We start from the raw sequence: 22,941 nt of genomic DNA, 5'->3' as shown, positions 1-22,941 counted from the left end.
TTACACACATGTACAAACAGGACCAGTGGACATTAAGTGAGAGAGGTCAGAGTGGAGCTGCTACACTGGGAGCAGTGAGGGATTCAGTGACTTGCTCGAGGGCGCATCAGCAGTACTCAGATAGTGACCTAGCACCTCTCCAGCTACCTGACCAACTTCCATATTTTGGGTACGCACTGGGACTTTTACCAGCGAGCAACTGGTTCCCAACCCAAGTCACTACAGCCTGAGGTCCAGGTGGTTGTTCATTCCTGTTTTTGTTCCTTTTACTTTGGAGCTGCAAATTTAGAGAAAGGACAGTGGATAGAGTCAGAAACTGGGGAGAGAGAGAGAGAGGGAGAGAGAGAGAGAGACAGAGAGAGAGACAGTGGGGAATGACATGGAGGATAAGTTGGATTCAAACCCAGGCCGCCCTAGAGAATTGGGCACACTCACCAACAGCTACAGGCCCCCAGTATCTGTAATATAAGGAAGTACTCCAGAACTTTACTTAAAGTAATTATTTGAATGAGCTAATTTGACTTTGAGAGAAAAGTACTGAAAAATGCTTCTTCTGCTGAGTGAATCATAACTGGATAATTTGACCTTTCTGAGGCTATTTGACCTTTCACTAATGATTCTGCAGAAGTCACGAGTCATATAATGACATATAACACATATCACATATAATGAACAATTTAAATTCCGATCCACTGCATAAAAAAAAAAAACATGCACAAGAATGATGAATAACTTTAAGGGCTGTCAGCATTAACTAGTTAATGGTAATTAGTTATGGTCAAAAGTTAATGCATTGGGTTAGGGTTAGTTTATCTCGTGCTATTTTGTCCCTTTAGGCTCTCCGTAGATAGTGGTCCTCAGTGTCTCTCTGTCGTCACAGTGATGTAAAAGAAGGACACTGCTGCATCTTTGAATGTCTCATTTAACAAACTCTCAGACAGCTCAGCTGACAAGTCCAAAGTAATATCCATCTTATGACATCACACATTGACCTTTGTTACCATTCCTTTGAGGTGTCTGACGTCAGTTTTTGATTGGTAATGAGGTTTTTTTGCTATGGTTAAGTTCATGTTGTCGTGGCTTCCAGATGATGGAACGATGGTTTTGATATTATTGATGATGTTGATGACAATGGTTTTGTTTGATAATGATAATTTTAAGATGGTTTCTATACTGATTAGAGCTCTCAAGAACAGATGTTGATGTTGTGCTCTGCCTCTGGTCACTTCCTGTCAGCATTGTTCTTATTTTCTAATGTATGTTGCTTTGATAAAAGCTAAATGAATTGTAGAATTGTAGAAGGTTCTTACTTTCTTTCAAAATAAAAGCAGGATTGCAGGAGTACTCCCAGCTTAAGACTGTACAAAAAAAACCAAAATAAAAGCCTAACATTTTTTACTTTTAAATGCAAAATAATGTGAACATGTGATTAAAAATGTGATTAACTGGGGCGCTGGTGACGCAGTGGTCAGAGCGAGCGCCCCATGTATGGAGGCTGTAGTCCTCCAAGCAGGCATCCCGCATGTCATTCCCTACTCTTTTTCTCCCTGATTTCCGACTCTATCCACTGTCCTGTCTCTCTAATAAAGGCACAAAATGCCCAAAAATCAATCTTAAAAAAAAAATGTGATAAACTGTTAAAAAATGTAATCGTTTGACAGCTCTAGTTAAAACCCATCTGATAATTATTGAAAAACATAACACAATCTTAGAATGCTAGCATCCAAATCCTTCCTAGCTTATATTACACTTTGATGTTGTTTTAAACTACAATGCAGTACGATATCCCTAAATGTGAGCTAGCGTTACATTTTGTTAGCTAACAGTTATGTGAGCTAGAAGTGCTTCGAATGCTAAGGTAAGCAGGTTGTTGTTTTTTTAGCCTTACGTTTGTATGTTTTACAAACCTGCAACAAACATGACTTTAACATGTACGAGCTTAACATCTGTAAAAAAAAAAAAAAGATGGCGGCCATGTGAATAGGGTGAATCTTGTTTATTTCATCTCATACAGAAGTTACAGAAATCATCTCATACCTTTTACAAACAGATACAACAGTCATGTTGCAGAACCAATATCAGTTTATCTTCTTTAATAAACCGGTCATCAGAGAGCAGAGTTTGGTGTACAGAGCTTCTCAGAAAGTAAAACTATCTGAGCCTGCAGCCCCAGAGCTTTACCAATAAATATGCATCCTTTCCATCTCCAGTCCACTTTAGACAAAGTTCAGGTGTGTGTCCTTGTCCACTCCGTAGTTTCCTTTGTGCTCATCAAACAGGTTGCTGAGCTCCTCCATGTAGAGCTGATGGAGGGCGTCCAGTTCCTCTGCTGTCGGCTTCTCGTTCTTCTCCACCCTGATCGGCCGTCCGACTGCAGAGAGGTGACAAGGTGAAGGAAAACACACTCGGTCAGTTTACTTTATGATTTGCAATATTGTCTGTTTGATGCAATCTAAGGTGTGTGTTTATCCAAAGCGTGATAGCATTAGGGCCGCATGCTTGTCAGCTGTTTGTGTAACTGTTGCTAAGGGTGTTTGCAGCAGACTGGGCATCATCTCTTTTTTCGGTTGACAAATCCTGTAACTCTCTCTGATTTTCTTCGCGCTCCCTGAAACACTATTTGCCAACTCGATGATATGGATGCCCTCTGCCAAAATCAACAGCTGCTTAGGAAACACATGAGCATGGATATTGTAGACATAAAAAGTGGACAAAGCCCTTGAAGCTATTGTAGAAGGTCTTTAAACCTGCGTTCTTCAAATGGCCAGCAGGGGGCGACTACACCGATTACAAAAAGCAGATTGTTTAAAGCCAGTAAGTTCAATACATTTATTATCTCAAGTAATATTTTCCTGATGACTTTATATTCTTAACTTGTAGTTTTCATGCAGCACAGACCTGAAATAATCTCCAAGCTGCGTTTAGACTCACCCCGACTCTGACCACCTTTAAATCCCTAAACATGACTTTGTTACTCTGCCTAGGGATGTAACGGTGTGGTCAATTTCACAATAATCGAGCCCAAAGGTGTCTTGATACCGTCTTATAGCAGAGCAGAGGGAACTGTTTGAGCACACATTACCTGAAAAGAGGAGCAAGTAAAAGATGGAGAGGATGGACTTTTCTCATTATTGGGGGGTTTGTAGACAGAATAGGGATACATATAAGAGTTCAAAAAACACGATAAAGTGTAGGCTATTTGTCATAATATGTGACCTTAAAAGCTCACTGGCGGGGCGCTGGTAGCGTAGTGATTAGCACACACCATGTACGGGGACTGTGGTCCTCCAGGCGGGCGGCATGGGTTCGAATCCGACCTCGACTATATCCACTGTCCTATCACGACATTAAAGCACTAAAGCCCCCAAATGAATCTGTATTTTTAAAAGCTTGCTGCCTGCAGACATAACTGTAGGGCGTCTTTTCTGTATCTAATCTCTAGCGTTTATTTTGTCTTATTTGACCTTTTATTCACTGACTGCCAAAAAAACAATACAACTAAAGTTGCAATTTGATCTGTTGTTGACAACTTTTGAGTTCTTCTGTGTTGCTTTAATTTGTGATTTGAAATACTCTGTTCAGCACATTTGCATGAGAGGTGCTTTATAAGTCAAGCTTGGTGGAGTTGAATACTTGACCCAGTTCCACGGCATCCTCAGATTAAATCGATCAGTAACATAAAGTACAGACAGCTCACTTTAACTGCAGGATGTACTGTGCTGTGGTGATAAATAAGTATAATGTGTACTGACCCACAGTGTGGATGGGTTTTCTGTAGGGCATGAGACCGAAGGAGTACTGGAACACACCACGTGCATGGAAGAGAGGCAGGGAGATACCCATGATGCTTTGCAGCTTTTCCTGTGTCCACCTCAGCCAGGTTCCTCGTGAGTTTCCTACTTGATCAAACACTTCGTTCTCTCCAAAAGAAAACACTGGCACCAGATGAGCACTGAAAACACATTTTTTAAATTAATGAACTATTTTGGTATCATCGTTAAATCCAAAGTTGATCCTGTGAGCGTTTCAGTGTTTTCACAGGAACTTCTACGTGAGAGAGTTGAATGAGCCTCTGTGTGAAGAGGCCACGCTGAAACCTCAAATGAATAGATTGACACACAATCATTTCAAACAGCTACAGACCTGAACTGAATGGATAAAAACTGTCCTCTTTCCTCCGGGCGATCTTTGTTCTTACCCGTGCTCCATGGCCATTTTGATGAAGCCTTTCTTCTGGGCCAACAGGACATTAAAGGTACCGGGGTGGGCGTCCAGGGCCTCCGGGGCCCCACCAACAGCTATGACCACAGCGTTACCACCTTTCCTTTTGCTGAGAGGATATCGTGCACTCTCTTTGTCCGAAGGAATCAGACCTGTTGTAAAAGAAGTGTATGAGGGATTCAAATAAAATACACAGATTGAAGTCGCTCAAATTCCTACAAATTACCACAGTATCACAGCCAATCGTAAAAAGTTACAAATATTTTATTGAGGTGTCTCTGCTGTTGGGCCGTTTGAAGCCAGAGGTCAACATTTAAGACATATTTTATTTCAAACGCAGATCTCTTTCTCAGCCAAACCAGGAAGTTTTGGTGCAGACTCAAAAAAGAATGTGTTACATGACTAAGCGGGATTAAGATTTTGTTCTGTCCCTCACCTGCACACATGATGTAGTCTCTGAAGAACGGGGCTCTGAACCACAGGGGCAACATGAGCAGGTAGGTGGTGAGTCCAGGAAACAGCTGGGTGATGTCTGTGGCGTAGGTGCAGAAGTTGGTGAAAGCTCCGGCCACCAAAACACCATGAGGATGGAAACCCAGGACGTAGTTGTTCCTGGGGTCGAGGTCAGCGGTTTTCACCAACTGAGGGGAGAAAAGAAAAGAACAATGGGAACATTTTTAAGTGTTACAGCGGTACATTTTCCTGTCAGAACATTATAATCGTAATCATTCTGGGTTTTTTTTTTGTAGAGAATATTTTAGATCATCAGATCATGATATTGCTCCTGAAAGAGCGGACGTTGCAGCATAATGGTGACCCAGCTGGCCGCAGCCCAAACATGTGCACCAGTATCCCAATTTAAACTTCTGTCTTTGACCTCTGAATTCTCCCTCAGCCCTCCATGTCTGCAGCCTCTGCAAACTGTGTGGAAACATCATACTGTAATCTCCACTCATAAACCTGCAAAACCTTGAATGATCAATTTTGACATGTCTTAACGTTACTCTACTATTTACATTTTTGCTACAGATTCTGGTATTTTGTCTGCCCAATCCTTTGCCGTATAGGATCTCCTAAATAATGGATCAATACAGCATTGGTCACTCTGCCTCTACTGCAAACATCAAATACAGAAAAATAGAAGTCCATGTATGCAGACCGACTTGCAAAGTTTACCTTTGAGCTGCTATTGCAGCTCCTGTTGCTCATGTGAGCTTCTGAATGTCTAAAATATTCCTCCTCCCCGGTGTCAGTCTGCATAGTTCCAAGTCATTCATGACACACTTAAAAATTTTTAAGACTAAAAAAAATCCTCTGGGAAATCATTTCACTCGTGATATATTTGGAGTCATGGTGGTTTTAAAAGGATCAATTGGTGTGGCGCCAGTGGGCGTAGTGGTTGGTGCATGCACCCAATGTGCAGAGGCTTTGGCGTGCGGCTCTGGTTTGGATCCAGCCTGGGACTCCTTTTCCACATGTTACTCCCCATTCAAACTTTTTAAGCCCTGCTTCCACCAAGCGGTCCGGTTTGGTTCAGTACAGTTTGGTTCAGTTCGGTACAGTACGGTAAACTCTGATTTTGCTTGCGTTTCCACAGCCAGCTGTTCCCTTATTTGGTAAGCGGAGTGTGAGCCAGATGGAGATACCCGCGTCAGCTATGTAATAGTGTGACATCATAGCAGCCCTACACAGTGTGGCCCGCTATTAATTAAGTTAAACGAAGAAGAAGAACTGGAGGCAGTAAACAAAAGGGACCCTTTAGGGTCAGATCGGTACCCTTGGCACCCCAACAGAAGGGTACCAAAAGTAGGACGGTACAGATCCCTTATTTTGGTATCCCAACTTTTGACGGTGGAAATGCCAATAAGGCACCGAACCGAACTGAACCGGACCGCTTGGTGGAAATGGGGCTTAAGTCCTAATATGTTAAACACATGAACACAATAAAATGGTAAATGGACCGCACATGGAGCTTTTCTAGTCTCCAGACCACTCAAAGAGCTTTTACAATACATGTCACATTCACCCATCACATGCTGATAGCAAAGGTCGCTACATTAAGGGCCAAACTGTCCAGTACATAACGCATCCAGACACCAATGGGTTTGCATTTGGAAGTATATTGGGGGTCAGTGTCTTGCCCAAGGACACCTCAACATATGGACCACACAAAGTTAGGAATTAAACCGCCAACCTTTCTTCGGATAAATGCCCCACTCTACCACTGAGCCAAAGCTGCCTATGAAAAGACCTTTTGCTTCAAATCACTCGTATTTAGGCCATTAACATGACCAGCAACCAACAGCTACAACCTAACGCCAAATGCAAATTACAAATAAACAGAACTGAAGAAGTGTTTGATTTAATCAAGTTTGGGTACATTTTGAAGCATTATAGTGAAGCAAGTTTCTGACTTGTTGGTTGATTGATCGGATGGTGATGAGGTCGCATGTAGAGGTGAGAAGTTCTTTGGCAGCTCCTCTGATCTCTCAGAAAGTTGAAATAAACTCTTGTGGAATTAGAGATCTCCCCACCTGCAGCATGTTTCTGAATCATTTGCTTCTCAGTCCCTGATGTTGGCTGCAACTCTGCAGGAACTTCAAAAAGTTGCTTTATAGTTAACACTTGAATGCAGATCATTTTTCTTTGGTTTTGTTATCACACCTTGTAACTGAGTGATTTTGCTCTGCAGTGTAAAGAAATAAAGACCAGATAAGATACTGTATCTCACCTGTGGAGCTTTGTATGTGTGCACTCTCTGGCTCAAAAAAGAGGAGATAGTGGGAGGCACTCGCGGCCATTGTCAAGAGTGAAGCCTGGATTGTCTGCAACACATTGCAGTCATTGTGGTCGCTTGTATAAAATAACAAATCCTTTCCACTCACTGTTGGTATCTGTGTGTTAGATCAGTATTTCAAGTTTCCACTGCTCCGCTCTCAGGGTAAAATTCAGGGGCACATTCTCAGCAAGCCATGCTAACTTTAAAAAGTTTTATTCAGTTAATTTTCATTAAATCGCTCACTCTTTTATTGCCGTTTGTATCTTCCTGTTACGGTATATAAAAAAAGCAAGCTTTCCCGAGCGTTGACAAAGGGCTTCTGTCAGACATGTACTTGTAGGGATCACATGTATCATTAAAGCAATCAGACTGACCTTTATGTTCTAAGAAGCAGGTCAAGATTTTTGACCTTTACAGAGTGTTGTTTTTGGTCCCCTGTGTTTGTGTAGCACACTGCCTCCGGCTCACAGAGTTAATCATTGTCTTGATTCCCTCTTGTGGAGGCCGTAGCACTTTAAAAACAAAGGACCTGTCCACTAGTGACCAATCAGAGTCCTCCTGACAGGCTGTCAACACGAGGACTTTGGTCAGATTTGGCCTACTTACCTGCAAACTTTCTTCCACTTAGCCCTTTTACTAATTGCACTGAAACAGAGTCTCCTACAAGCTAATGTTAGCCAGTTATTAGCTCAAGAAAGGCTAAAAGAAAGATCTTCCCATAGACTGCTTTCTGATAATCTCGTCTTTATGCTAATATTGACCAACAGGCCAAAGCTCCTGATTTCTTCTACAGACATTAGCCCTGTTCACACTTGCACAAAACTTTTCTGGGCGGGCTGCATGTGTGAATACAAGCTGTCCAATTTTTCAGTCTGTGGACTCTGTTGCTTCATCAGACTTGTGTAAATCATTGTACTTCTAATGATGAAAGATACAACAGGAAACTCAAAGTACTTGGTCTTTTTCGATTCTCTGTTTTTTTTTTTTTTTTTTTTAATCCAAATCAAAAAACACCAACCAGAATTTACATTTTAAACACTTCAAATCCATTATCACCCCTTTACCTTTTCTGCAAATTATTTCCTTTTTGTTATACTAGATAGTAATGGAACTAACAGGAGCAAAATGTACTGTTTCATACTGAAAAATTTAGAAGTGACACAAAATACAGCAACCGGTATGGCCAGGATAAAGTGCAATAAAAAAAGGTGGCATTTTAGGAGAGGGGTGAACATGTGTGAACGGTCAGGTCAGGAGGATTTCCGGGGAAGTCCTCCTGAAATTCTCCCAAAAATTCCAGGAGTGCTAAGGGAGTGATATCCATCTGTCACTACTCTTTGCGGGAGGATAAATGATGGTGAATAATGATGATAGTGCAACAGCAACATGATGACAGATGAGACAACAGACAGACAACAGATGCTTAAAAACTGTGTGTGTGTGACTCACCTAAAAATAAGTGTTGTGGGCTACTGCATAATCTCTTCTTGTGTGGAGTAAACCAATATGTAACCAAGGCAGATGAATGTACTCTGTTAGTGTTTTACTTCTGTATAAATCTCCATCCTCTCCCTGTCTAAATATGTTCTCTACTTCTCTTAATAAACAAGCGAGGACTCGTCAGCTGGTGACTTTTGAGTCTGAGCTGACGGTGGTGAGATTAGCAACGGTGGGAGAAGACTCACCAATGAAACAAATTGTGCTCTCTGAAGGACACTGCTCCTCTTTACTCTCACATTGACTCTTTGTTTCAGAGTTAATGCGACACACAGTCAGATGATCCTTGAGATGATTCTCTTGAGCAGTACATGAGAGCAGGAGAAAACCTCAGAGGTTTAGAGGGTTTTTTTTATAATTCTTAGAAATGAGTCTACTTTTATTTTCATTATTAGCAGTATGTTCTGATATACTTCTGTCTGACATGTATTCACACAACATCTCTAATTTGAGACTGACACAATTCCTAATTGCGATATGTCTGACCTTACTCTCTCTGATTAGTGCCGGATATTTACGGCATTACTAACAATGTAAAGATTTCTCATCTCATTCAGTATCTTTTATTTTAAGATCTTGTTCTGGCCTTTTTTGCCTTTATGACAGGACAGCTGCAGAGAGAGACAGGAAATGTTGGGAGGAGAGAGTAGAGTATGACATACAGTAAAGGTCAGAGGTCAGATTCTAACCCACAGCCACTGCGATGAGGACTACAGCCTTTGTACACGGGGTGCGTGCATAACCACAAGGCTATGCAGCGCCCCGTCTGATTCGGTTTCTAAGGGAGAGTTTATTTGCATGTCTGCTTCCTCTGTATCTTTCTATAAGAAAGGTTTCTGAATTTAAAATGTAAGGGAAGAGGTTTTTCTTCAGACTACATGAGTCTGCTTCAGAGCCTCAGTTGCATCATTTTGACCCTGACCGGATGCAGGGAGTGTCCGCCCATTTCAAGCAGTTCAAATGAAGCTCAGCAAACAGCTTATAAGGATGTGTTTCTATATCTGAACTGTGTCAGGAAAGTTTTGGATTTCTTAATTTGCTATTTGCAAATTACATTGTCATTTTTAGATGCAGTTTGTTTATTATTGTCCTATATGGTCTGGATGTATCATCTCTCTAACATCTTTATGGTTGTTACGCCCCACCATTAGGCAGCCCTTTGGGGTTAACAACAATCCACAAACTGACCCAATGAAGTGACATCAAACACCTTAACCTTAAAATCCAAACCCAAGGATTCATTATTAACAGACAGCTAATTCATATGACAAAGATAAACTCAAAACTAGATTAACAAAACAGAACACACAATCCCTGACTGAGCGACACAGCAGCCCCAACTCCAAAAGTCTCTCTGCTCCTGAACTGAGCGCTATAGGCTTTTAAACACTGAGTCCAGGTGCAGCTCATTGTGTAATCAGTGGGCAGAACTGGAGACTACAGAAGGGGAGAAGGGACAAACAGCACTTATAGTGTCATGTAAGTTCTATCGTGGACATTTTGTCAACACAACAAAGGTAATCCTGCAGGCATCCATATTGATTTTTCTGAATTGTTGCCAACCCGTTATTGGAACATTACTCAGTGTGCCGTCTTTTCTAGTTCCAACTTCTTGACCAGTCTTGATTAAATTCCGCCCAGTCTGAGACCGAGACAAGACGGTTCAGAGACGAGCCCGAGACATTCAAATAGTGGTCTCGAGACCTCCAAAAGGTGGAGCTGAGGCGGGCCTTAAGCCTCCCGACAAAAAGCTCTAACTCGCCTGCAACTGTTACATCAGCCATGCAATTCATTATGAATAACTTTTATCTTACTAAAGTCAAAACTGTATAAAAGGCTCAGACCGTCCGTGGCCTTCCTGTTAATCGATCACGCTCCTCCTGCATGTTGATGAAGTAAGCATCTCATGTACAGTTTACTAAAGTGCGTGTCGTCAGAGATGAGAGTGGCAGCTTACAAGTTCGCTGTACTCTGCAACAAAGTTTATGTTTAATTTTACCTTTGTTATAATCCTGCTGTCCTTGTATGAATATCCAACAGTGTTTCCAGTGTTGAGTCAATGGCGGAACACTAAATATAAATATGTACAATCCTGGATGTCAGTGAATAAACACTGCTGGACCACAAGGCAGTTTAAGACCACGTCTCCTCATCATTTACTCTGTAGCCTGACTGATACACCATCCTGTTTCAAGTCAAAACCTTTAAAGAATTAGCTGCACCTTATTACCTCTCAAACATTGGTCCTTCAAGCCGGATTGACAGTATTCAGGATGGATTCTGAGCAGGAGATGATGCCTGATGTGAGACCAAACGGCTAACAAGGCGACCTGCAAGATTTCACGACTATGAAGTGGACTATGTGGGATATCATGAAAGGGATCAGTCACAGTCGGGCCCATTAGATCCTTACCCAGAAGAGAGAGTGTTTTTTCCCCGGGAGGGTCCAGTCCAGATGACCCCCTTCCAGACATCTCAGGCTCACTCTGATCACTTCCATGGGGACGCTGCTCATTATGAGATACCTCAGCTAGCTCCAGGCTTCACTCAGAGGAGAAATATGAATAGTGATGTCGGACCTGAGTACACACCCTCCTACCAGGGAGCACAGTATCGTGATCCTAGTCTCCAGAAAGAATTAAGAGCCATCCAAGAGGAAAGGACTAAGCTTCTCCAATCACAACAGATATTCCAGTCGGGTTTAAATGTACTATTTGAGACTCGAGATGAGATCAAAGAACTCATTGAGGAAGCTCGCTTATTGAGAGCAGATATGGGTGAATGTAGTAGCCCACCAGTAGAATCCAGCACGCCAAGACAAGCCCTAAGCGCTACAGGGGTGTAACCCAACCAAAGGAAGAGGAGGACTGGCCCGATCCTCCACCCTCGCCTGAGCTGGATCAGGATCTGCACAGAGGCATGTCCCACCTCAAGATGGAGGAGCAGGTGGTAGACAGTAAGCAACTCTATTACCGCTTTAAAGACCCTGTATACCCACCTGCTAAACCTTCACTACCAAAGTGGTTGTATCCTCAGCCTCCAGCCCCTGCTTTTGGTAAACTGGCCCTTTCTTACACCCTTGCAAGATTTTCACAACCTCAGCCACTTGCCTCAATAAGCCAGATCTGCAAGCTTGGAACCGTGGCTTGCCCAAGATAAGTCCAACCCTCTTGATTCAATACTTGGGCTTGGCTAGAACTGGGAAACTGACTCTCTGGGCTACAAACAAAGGCCTGTAGCCTATGAAGCACCAACTCTGAGGAACATTTACAGAGTCTTAGCATCTCATTATGATCCTTTGGGTTACCTGTTACCGTTCACCACCCGAGCCAAGCTCATCGTCAGGAAGTTATGGGACAAACAGCGAGGTTGGGATGCCTCCAACTTACCCTCTGAGCTTCTACATGCCTGGTCAAGCTGGGAGTCTGAGTTAAAGTCCCTACCTCTCCTTACCTTTCCTCGTGCATACCTACCTGTGGATGAGGACTTTAAGGGTGCAACTCATGAAGTGCACATCTTTGCAGATGCCTCGGAGCAAGCCTATGGAGCTGTAGCTTACATGCGGACCGAGAACTGTAAAGGCCAGATATACCTGTCCTTTCTTCTGGCTCACGCGTTGCTCCGAAACATATTCAGTCCATCCCACAGCTGGAGCTATGTGCAGCTCTTGTTGCAGCACAGCGGGCTTGTGTATTGGAAAGAGAACTCACCTTGACAGTTTCCCATACGGTGTTGTGGTCAGATTCCACCACTGTGTTAACCTGGCTCCTATCCCAGTCCTGTCGCTACAAGGTGTTCATCGGGGCTACAGTAGCTGAGATACAGGAGCTGACAGAGAACTGCACCTGGCGCTACGTAGACTCCATGAATAATCCTGCAGATGACCTGACCAGAGGGAAGACCCTGGAAGCTCTCGTTGAAAATAACAGATGGTCAACATGGACCCCCCTTCCTTCTCCATACTCCTGACACTTGGCCCGAGAGGCCCAGCCAGGAACCACCAGAGGACAAAACGGAGTGACTCAGCGGTGCACCCTGTCGTCCTGGACACCTCACACAAAGTTACACGTCTATTAATCCAGAAATATGATGGAGACCTGCACCATCCCGGACCAGAACGCATCTTCGCAGAGCTGCGGCGGTCTTTCCGGACACTTTGTGGTCGGGAGGCAGTGCGGAGGCACCAGCATTCATGTGCTGAATGTCAACATTGGAGAGCTCGGCGGTCCATCCTCAAAATGGCAGATCTCACAGCTGCTCGCCTCAGATTACACAAACCTTCTACTCCACTGGCAAGGATTTCTTTGGGCCCATGCTAGTCAAGATTGGCAGACGCCATGAGAAGCGCTGGGGGATCATATTCAAGTGTTTAACAACCAGGGCTGTACATTTAGAACTCCTCAGTAGAATGGATGCTGATGCTTACCCGATGGCTCTGAGGTGGTTCATTGCCAGGAGAGGAACCCCTGCCGAGCTTTGGTCAGACCAAGGGACCAACTTTAAAGGAGGGGAAAGGGAGCTAAAGGAGGCCTTTGCAAACATGGCACCAACATTGCAGCAACAACTTGCTCGCCAACAGATCAAGTTCCATTACAACCCCCCAGCAGCCCCACACTTTGGTGGAGTGTGGGGACGAGAAGTCCGTTCTGTCAAGTCTGTACTCTATGCCTGTGTGGGGGCCCAACCTGTATACGAAGATGTCCTTCTCACAGTGCTCCTGGATATCTTGTTATTGTTCTGTTATTCTGTTATTATCATCATACTGACTTATTTATATAAAGGCTGATTTACTGTATTCTCTGCCTCTCTGGGTTATCTCATCTCGTCTTTATCTTTAATTTTACAGCTCATATGTTTACCCTCTCTTTCTAAATCTCCCGACAGATATGACAGACGGTTATAAAGCTGTTTGTAACATGTACAGAGATAAAGTATGATAAGGTGTAAGTGGTAGCATATATCATTATTTCTCTCTCATCTTTATTCTAAAATGATCTTTATTCTGATGTAAGAAGATTCATGTGATTTATTGAACGATGTCAAACAGACAGATATGGGTTACTATGTTACGTTCATATCTGTGAAGACAAATTTAATGAATATGTTGAGTCTTGTTTACAGAAATATGTAATAACTTGCGGTATGTAAAGAGACAAATATATCTGTGTCATGGATCAGCTGGTTTTGTACACTTTGACCTACTTTTCTTCTACTTTACCATACTTAAAGAAAAAGAGAAATGATATTTAAGAGCGTGTTCTATTAAATGGTTCACACGAGTTAAAGGGCCACAAATGAGACGGAGGAGCTTTTATTTTTTATATCTCTAACAGAAAGTCGTTATGTTGAGAATAAAGTGGACATTGCATTGCTTTAGTGTCTGGTGTGAGTGAAAATCAATCAGAGGAGGATGATTTGTTTTCCATATTTCCTTTTCTTTTCAAAATAAAAGAGCACATCTTCCTCTGCTGATTTTTTTAGCTTTAATTTCTTCTCCTAAGAATGAAGTCGGAATTTTTGTATCAGTGCCAAATAATCATATTAAGAAAAGTTCAAAGTTAAGAAAAAAAAAAACATTTGTCTTTCACTTAAATTTTTCTTACACCTGGCTCTAATAATGAATGTTTCCCTCTTCTTTTTCTCTCTTCTCCCCCGCTATACCTGGCACTTTTACTCCACCATAAAAAAGATGTCCTCTAAATATTTAAAGATAACCTAAAGATAATTTATTCCAAGCTTGTCTAGAATTGTTGTATCTGTTGGTGTTGTTGTTGTTGCTCTCTGTTTTATCAGCCAGTCCACAGTCCAAAGGTGAAGTTTCGCCCAGAGGTGATCTATAGGCTCTGTCATGTTGTGTCACGTTGTTTGTATTTACTGTATGCGTGTAGTTTTCAGATGTGTTTTTTTTTTCTTCAGATTTGACTGTATTTTAAATGTCACCTGTCAAACACAGTTAAAGGTTGAGCGGACGTTTGGATTGTTTCATCATCCAAAGCAAAACGTCCCGAGCTGATATTGGTGCACTACTCATGCATGGCCACTAGAGGGAGGCAGGCAGCAGGAGAGCAGCTAATACTGATACCAGTCCAATGTTTTATAGGCCAAAAAATTATTAACTTTTTTAGTCTACAACCCGCCCCGGCCCCTCAGGTCATCAGGTGGAGGTCTTCTAACCGTACCCAGAATTAGATCAATGTCCGGAGAGGTTCAGTAGGCCGATATTTGTTCCTACTTTGTCTGATTCATTCAGTGTGGAAGTGGCGTCATGAGTCCGCCTCATGTAGCAAGGTGGCTAAGTAAATAATACAAAACTTCACATTGCATGTAAACAATTGAACAACTTAACATTTGAAAGGCCTGTTACCCAAATCTGACGCATCCATCCTCGTTTGATTTGATTTTGAGTTGATGTTAAGTGACGTTTTACATTTAATTTCACACAGCATTGTGGGAGTTAAAATACAACTCACTTACTGAAAGGATGCATCCAAACCATACTGCACAAAGTTAGTATCCATGGTGAAATATTCAGTCTACTGAGGTGGACCAGAAAAATGCCCACTGAATGACCACGAGGGTTCAGTCTACTGAAGAGTCTGCACTCCGTACTGATCTGTGGCTTTTCAGAAAGGGCCGTGCATGTTAAGTTACTCTACATGTGTGATCTGTGTGATGTTTGCTCTGTGTTTGTTCTATGTTCAACCATTGAAACGTACGATGTACAATTACGGCAACACAACTTAGACAACCCACACGCAGAACTGCTGCAGAAGCGAGTAACGAGAACATTCATAGAGACGCAGACGAGTCAAAAGTACGATATTTGTCTTTAATGTAGACGTGTAACAGTCATACATTCAGAACAGACCATTCATCCAACCATCCGTTTTCTTTACCACTTCTCCGCTACCGCAGAAAAAGGAGTGCACTCAAACAGTCATAAGACTTCAGGTGCATGAAAACTACTACTGAGATAATGAAAAAACTTTGAAGGACATTGAGTGAGCTGACTTTTCTGTTTTCTTGCAGAAATATTTCTCTGAAAAAAGCGATGACTCTCTGGACTTCTTGTGGTTGCAAGAAGCAGTCCAGCAAACAGTGCTGTCGTAAGTCTTTATGCTAAGCTACGCTAACTGGGCAATGCAGTCTGGCGCTATAATGATAATATATTAGAATATTTCCTGCTGTTATCTCACATCAGCTCACTCTGACTTCCACTGAAAATTTACTTCTGAGTAATTTCAGCCTGAGGAATTCGGCTGTTTGGGTTCAGTTTCCTGGAGTTTTGTGCGGGTGTGAAATCACAACATTAGTCTTGTGTCGAAAATCTGAAAATAAAGTCAACAAAAAGCGTCAGTGTGATTTTTAGGAGGTTATGTGACCAGACTTTCATAACAACTTTGAAATCTTATCAATAATTTACACGGCTTTACAAGAGGAGGAAATAAAATACTTCCATAAACTTTTGACTCCTTATTGTCCAGAAAAAATCCTATCAGACCTGCTGGATTAAAACCTGATTAGGACCTGCTGGATCAGGACCTGCTGGCTGTCAGAGTCCAGGTTCAGGTAACGGGGAACTTTTTAACAATCTCACCTCGTATTCAATCAGCGAACACTGTTTCTGTTTTTAATCGTTTATTATTCAAACACATTTTTTATATAACTGCCCTTTTGCCTGACAACGAATCTCATTTGTTTCCAAGTTGAAGCGACCACCTGATTCTAAGTTTATGTAATCACTTTTGATTTCGTAACTTTGTTCTAAAAGGTTTTTAAGATTGTTTGCTTTTATTTGTAGTGGGTTTTTTTGTACTTTTGACTTTGATTGATGCAGATTGTGTTAAGCAATTAGTGCTCCTAGTAAGTAAACATATAAATAAATAAATCAAAATATAAATGTTACATTAAAAAAATCAAACAACCCAGTTACATTTACTTTACAGTACGGTGGCCTCGAAGGTCAAAATACAACATTTTAATAATCATTTCATAAAACACAAAAAAATGAAATATTTCAAATTTGACTTCTTCGTGTTTTCTGAAATTATTTCCTGTTTTGACCTTCAAGGCCACCGTAATCGATATGAAATGCACTTTTCTAGTCCATTGACTACTCAAAGCTCTTTTACACCGCAGGTCACACCTTCACATTCACACACTGATGGAAGAGTCTGCTGTGTTAAGAGTCCATCAGTATTAGCTAAACCATTTTCATAAGCAACTTGCCCAAGGACACATTGGACAGCTGCAGGAACCCCGAGCTTCCAGTTGAGAGACGACCGACTCTACCACTGAGCCATAGCTGCCCTGATTGAATTATAATGTACAAAGCAACCAGGGGCGTGTCCAGAGGGGTGGCATGGGCCCCCCTTGAAATCCAATCAGACCCCTGGGTGCAACCCCAAAATCCTTAATAATGATTGGCTTTCTGCCTTGTCAGAGGTGGGACTTAAGTTAAAATAAACAATTTCAGCTGCAGTTGCAACCCCATAGAAAAAAAAATCACAACATTTGTGTGCTAAAATGTAGTTAGTAAATGTGTTTTAGGATTTAGACAGATGATTGCAATAATTTAAGTACTTAAAATAGTGACATGTTTCATCTTCTTTTTGAGTTTAGAATTAAGCTAAGAAGACCTGTATGTCACACTCTATCGTGTCACTTTTTAAAGTTCAGAAATGAAACATTAATGCTCTTCATTCATATCTCTGTGCACACAAACTTCATGCCAGCCCTGCATAATATCTCCACTCCAGTCCAATAAAGTCTGGACACGCCTCTAAAAAAACCACAACTGTCTCCGTCCCTCCCTCTCACCTTGACGGGGAAGTAATCCCGCATGTGTTCCCATAATTTCAGACGACATAAGTATGGCACCCTGCGGCCTCCTCGTGATGGTGTGTCGTAGTCAAAGTACCACCAGACGACATACAGCACGCTGATGAGCCAGAAACGAGTGAAGAGGAGGTAGAAGAAGAGGACGATGCAGGTCGGGGCTGAGGACAGAGAGAAGCAGGGAGACAGGTAGAAGGAATATTATTAAAAACATAAATAAAACAACAAACACTTTAATAGATGCTTCATGCTTCATACATGATTTGTTCTCTGTTAAAACCAGATCCAGAACTGTGAATACACACATTATACAGAATAGACAAAAGTAAAAACATGTGATATGAATGGTTACTAGAGGGTCATGTGTTTGCTAAAATGAGCTCTTTTATGAATGGAAGGCATCGGCTCTGCATCATAGTTATCAGTTCTCCTGTGATGACAGCGGAGGTGGTTTAAGTGGTGGCTGAAAGTGGAGTCATGCTGTGGGAGAACGTGTTGGATTTATACCAGTAAACTTTTAATATTTCACAGTTATCAGTGTTGCAGGTTTTATCTGAGCTCAGGTCATATTCATTTTTCTGCGTGCACACAGTCAGCTGCTAAATCACTTTCCAAAACAAACAGCACAATAAAAATCCACATTGATGCCCAAACAGTATTCAAAAGCTGAGAAATAATTTGTCGACATAGGCCTCATATGAACATGTCTGCTGATATGACAGGCGGAAAAGATGACACTTCAATTACTCCCTGGGGTTTAATCACTGATGACTTAAAAGATGCTCGAAAACAGTTCACTACACACTCCACTACAGTAGGGGGCAGCATGCACTTCTACAAATGACACAAGAAAATGAAATGTGTAAATGAGCCCTGGCATCAGCTCAAGTCCTGAGTCCCTGTGTTGAGATTATTTGCAGTAATTTTGGTTAAAAACTGAAAACTGATTCTGTCTCAATGGAATAAATGTGGCCTTACTAAATGAGTTGAGTGTAGAGCGAATAAGATGTGACTTGTTAGTTTAACTTGCTGTCTGAAAGGTCTGATTGTTTAAAACACAGTGATTCCCCGGACCCCCGGGTCAGCATGGGGACTCAGCTAAGATGATAAAATATGTGTCTTTATTCTGCATCAGGCTCCCTCTGCCTGAGAGCTTCTGCAGTGACCGGAGATGTGAAATGACACAATCTGGTCTCTTTTTAAATCATCTCTCTTCCACTTCTGAGTTGGAGATTTGTAATGGTAAATGGACTTGAGCCTTAATGGTTTCTGCAGGTCAAAGTAAACCATTCAGACCACATTCACACGCTGCTGATGCAACAACAGGGGCAATTTGAAATGTTGTATAATTCTTCCTTGCTGAATGTTGTGACAAAAAAATGGCGTTGAGCTGATGTTAAGTGTTTTGGTGTTGCTTTTCATCAGGGAAGGCAGGCAACTGCTTGAGGCCCCAGACCAGAAGGGGGACCCTGAGGGCTCACAAACTTAAACCAAAGCAATGGCCCAAAATGTGCAAATTGTTCAATGAAGGTACCAATGGACGTCCCCAAGGGGGCCCCATCTGACAGGACTCACTCTTGTTGCCCTGTTAAGTGTGAAAACCAAAAATTGTCATTGAAAGTCAACAAAGAAAAAGGAAGAGGAATGATCTGTCTACAGGAGAGAAAAGTAAACAGGAAAAGGAGGAAGAGGATTAATTGTAGGAACACTGGCAGACATAATGGTGATGAACGCTGGTTGGAGGTCCCCAATGTATAAGAACTCTATCTTTTTTCTTAAATAAATGATGTAACATTATTTATGCTTTAGGGTCAAATTACATCCAGTTTGTAATCATTTCAATGCAAACATCTGGAGCCAGACAGTAACCATAAATGTACAACATCTGTATTTCAGAGTTTAACAAATACAAACTCTGCATTAGTCTGGGTTCATTTGCAATTGTTTCAAAGCATTTCAAAGGTAAATTGAGGTTAAATCAGAGGTCAGACGTTGTGTAGACTGCTGCACTCTGCTCAGGTCAGATCTGTTTGGCTCCCTCTTCTGGATGTTCAACAGCCTTGACACTTCTGAAAACACTTCTCTACTTCTTATTTTCCATCAAACCTCACTAACAAGCAGCTAGAACAACATGTTAGAACATAAAGAAAACAAAGAATATCTTCAGATGTGTCCTTATTTATCCATTAATGTCTACACACAGAATCAGTATACTCATTTCTGGATGTTTCCATTAGAGTGGTGTATAAACATGCACACTAACCCAGGGCCAGGAAAGAGTAGACCCACTGCAGCACCGCGGCCGTCTGCAGCCTCCTGTTGAGCGGGGTATCCAGAGGGGCAAAATCTATCTTCATGTTTCCACGAGAGAAGAGAGACAAACCGAGGCGCTGCAGCCGGCGGACAAGAAGACGGAGAAGGAGCGAAGAAGTGAAGTGAAGTGAAGTGGGTCCAAAGTCTGCGTCTCTCACCTCTCTCCCCATCACCTCCTGCTGACTGTGTTATCTCAGAGACCCAATCAAAGGTTTGATTAGTCAATCCATATCTACAACATCTGACCCTTGACCCTGCAAGGAGGGAGCTGCTGCAACACTCAAAAATGAAGCACAAGTCAGTGAAATACACAGATTTTAAATACAAGTGCATGTTGCTTTTAAATGTTAAAAGTCAATGGTTATAATTCAGCAAAATAATAAGTATGTCTTCAATCTTGTAAATGTAGCTCCATGTGGTTGAGCCACCATATTACAGCATCTCAAATATAGCTCAGTCTGAAGGGACTTGGATTGGGAACCAGCGGGTCACCGGGATGTTAACCGGACCAAAAGTTGCTGGAGAGGTGCCAGGTCACATCCCGAGTACTGCCGAGATGCTCTTGAGCAAGGAAACCGAACCCCTACCTTCTCTGGCGCTCTCTCATGTGCAGCCCCTCACTCTGACATCTCTCCATTAAAACATGTCCACAGGTCCTGTTTGTGTATGTGTGTATTTCTGGCCTTTGAGTCTCAATAAGAGAGTGTAGACCAGAATTTCCACTCTGGATTGACAAAGAGTGTAATATACATTTTTTTAAAAACCTTTGTACAGATGTGACAAACTTTTTGTTGTCACATAAAACTAATACTGGGGTTGTTTTAAATGATTTAAATATTACTGAAAGCTCCTGTGAAGAGTTCTTAGCTGGTCATGAAACAGACTGAAATGGATACTGGTGACCTAGAAAAACAAACAAGATCATAAGCAAGAAAAGACATTTCTATACAGTTATTTTAACGCTTTTGTTAACACTGCTGTGGGGTAGTGGTCTGACGAGGTGATTAACAACACACTTTAGAAACAGTGTTTTGTTATCTCTTATCAGCTTCATTGCCCCTGACCGTGGTGCAGGACGGCTGCTTGGCTTGTTTATGCTGCTAACAAACTGTTCTCCTTTATCCTGCATACAAAGCAGGAGGAGAAACTGAGTATATTTTCTGAACTGGGTCACTTTAGTCACTGACACTGTAGACATTTACACACTCATGTCATAGTGGGAACATCAACCACAACTCATCTCATAGCATACATTACCCATAAGCCACCTACTTAAACACTTGCATGAAGGAGTCAAAATTGTCCTTTGCTCGAACTGCAAATGCCTGTGTCCTGCATTGTTGTGTTAGCGCTCTTTAGTTAGCTCGTAGCTTCACATTGCATGTACATTGACACAGAATGAGCGTGATCTAAAAACGCTTACGTTACATCCAAATAATCAGTGAGTATGTTCTTCTTCTTCTCTCTAGTCCTTGACTTAAACAGCTTTTATACACAAGGGGAGGAGCCGGCCGTCCCGTCCATTTAAACATGACTCTGACAACAACACAGCCAGAGGGACTCGAGCTTCTCACTCATTGTAGACAGTCATGACTCAGAGAGACATTTACACAGGATAGACTTGATTTCTGCTTTTGTGTAAAATATCAAACATTCTGCCTTTAAAGTAAAGTCTTAGTTAATAAAGCCTTATATAAGTCAACAATCAAATTTTGTGATTAAAAAGTTGGATGCTCTTCAGAAGTATTGATAAAAAGAAGAAAGATAACAGAAGATAATAAAGCCACCAGTCCTTGAAACACTGAGACACACACCTTTAATCTTCTTTATATCTGTTCCCCTCGTTAGCTTTTATTAGACTGACATTTACTCGAGCCGATGGGCATGACAGCCATGATTGTTTTGATTACATCTTCATTAATAATTGATTTATTCAAGGCCTATGTGATATAATTACCTCATTAACACAATGCTCAGTCTGCCTGTTAATGTTTACCTGCAACTTCTTACCAAACAATGTAAATATAACTGAGACAAATAAATAAATAATAAATCCTCACAGCATTGGAGTGATCATTTCTTGTTAAACTGAGCCGTCAGCCTTCATTGTGAAAAAGCTCCACTCTGATTTGTGCTTGTCTTTTGATTGCTTAAAAATCATGGCTCAATATGTCACAGAGCCTCAGGGTGTGTAATGAGTCGGCATTATTCATGTATTCTACTATTTGCTGGCACAGTCGGCCTCTAATGGAAAATCTTTGTCACAAAGGCAGTTCAGCATGAATCAATAGTTTACACTTCAAAGTAGATCCATTTGTGGCTTTGGCTGGTTGTCCTATTTAAATAAGATTACTATTATCATAAGCAGCGTGCATGTCTTCCAATTAAAATTACTTTTTGTATTCATGAATTTTACTTTGCAAAGAACAGCATTGTAATCCTAAATATCAGTGCTGTAGTCGAGACCAGAGTGCTCCTAGACCAAGACAAGACCAGGACATTTAGGGATCGAGACCGAGTCAAGACCAAGACATACCCAAGACCAGAGTGCTCTGAGACCGAGACAAGACCAGGACATTTAGGGATCAAGACCGAGTCAAGACAAAGGCCAAGGCAGGGCGAGACCAAGTCAAGACCAAGACCAAGGAAGGGTGAGACAAAGACGAGACCAGGACATTTAGGGATCGAGACCAAGTCAAGACAAAGGCCGAGGCAGGGCGAGACCAAGTCAAGACCAAGACAGGGTGATCTTGATTAAAATCTGGAGTTTGCCCAGTCCGAGACCGAGACAAGACCGAGTAAAAATGCTTTAGATTCCGAGACAAGACCTAGACCTCCAAAAAGTGGTCTCGAGACCAGACTGATTTCAAGTACTACAACAACACTACCAAATATTAACTCTGTCTAGTATCATTACTCCTTATCCTTCTTTTTTATTAGGAATTATTGATAATAAAACAGGCATGACATAAATCACACAAACACTACATACTTATATAAAAGACAAATAAAAAAAATACAATATGTTCCGTGAAAAGAGGGGGAGGGAGGGGCATTAATAAATGCTTATTGATGAATGCTTGAAAAACTTCTAATTTGGCTGTAGGTTGGTTTCTTTTGTTGATGTTTTTAGAGCTCATGTGAGGAACCTTTACTTTGTTTGATTTTTGGCGCCCCCTTGGGGACAAAGCAGTAACTCATTCATTTCTGACTTTGTCCTGTGTAGTTTTTTTTTTAACAACAAATTATACCCCTGCATGCTTTTAACTGTCAATCAGTCGCTGTAAATATTT

General features: G+C 41.7%; 1 protein-coding gene across 1 annotated transcript; it reads right to left on the bottom strand.

Annotated features, from left to right (window-relative positions):
* Window positions 1-1,981: 1,981 nt before the first annotated feature.
* Window positions 1,982-19,783, bottom strand: mogat2 (monoacylglycerol O-acyltransferase 2). The gene is made up of 6 exons (XM_061055936.1): window positions 19,599-19,783; window positions 17,318-17,496; window positions 4,658-4,862; window positions 4,199-4,373; window positions 3,753-3,952; window positions 1,982-2,371 (listed from the first exon to the last, which is right to left on the bottom strand). Exons 1-6 carry the CDS (start codon window positions 19,690-19,692, stop codon window positions 2,217-2,219), a joined length of 1,008 nt encoding a protein of 335 aa, XP_060911919.1. The 5' UTR covers window positions 19,693-19,783; the 3' UTR covers window positions 1,982-2,216.
* Between the last annotated feature and the right edge of the window lie 3,158 nt (window positions 19,784-22,941).

The sequence above is a fragment of the Labrus mixtus genome, chromosome 14, assembly GCF_963584025.1.
Source record: "Labrus mixtus chromosome 14, fLabMix1.1, whole genome shotgun sequence".
Classification (NCBI taxonomy): Eukaryota; Metazoa; Chordata; class Actinopteri; order Labriformes; family Labridae; genus Labrus; species Labrus mixtus.
The sequence above is the reverse complement of the archived record's forward strand: the minus strand, read 5'-3'. Positions and strand labels throughout refer to the sequence as shown.

Bases quoted from the DNA above. Each gene is read 5' to 3' on its own strand.
- mogat2 (XM_061055936.1), bottom strand. From the start codon at position 19,692: ATGAAGATAGATTTTGCCCCTCTGGATACCCCGCTCAACAGGAGGCTG. The intron at 4,863-17,317 runs GTGAGAGGGAGG...TTCTCCCCTCAG, and splicing joins GGGATTACTTCCCCGTCAAG to TTGGTGAAAACCGCTGACCT. The intron at 4,374-4,657 runs GTGAGGGACAGA...CTTTTACAACAG, and splicing joins AGACTACATCATGTGTGCAG to GTCTGATTCCTTCGGACAAA.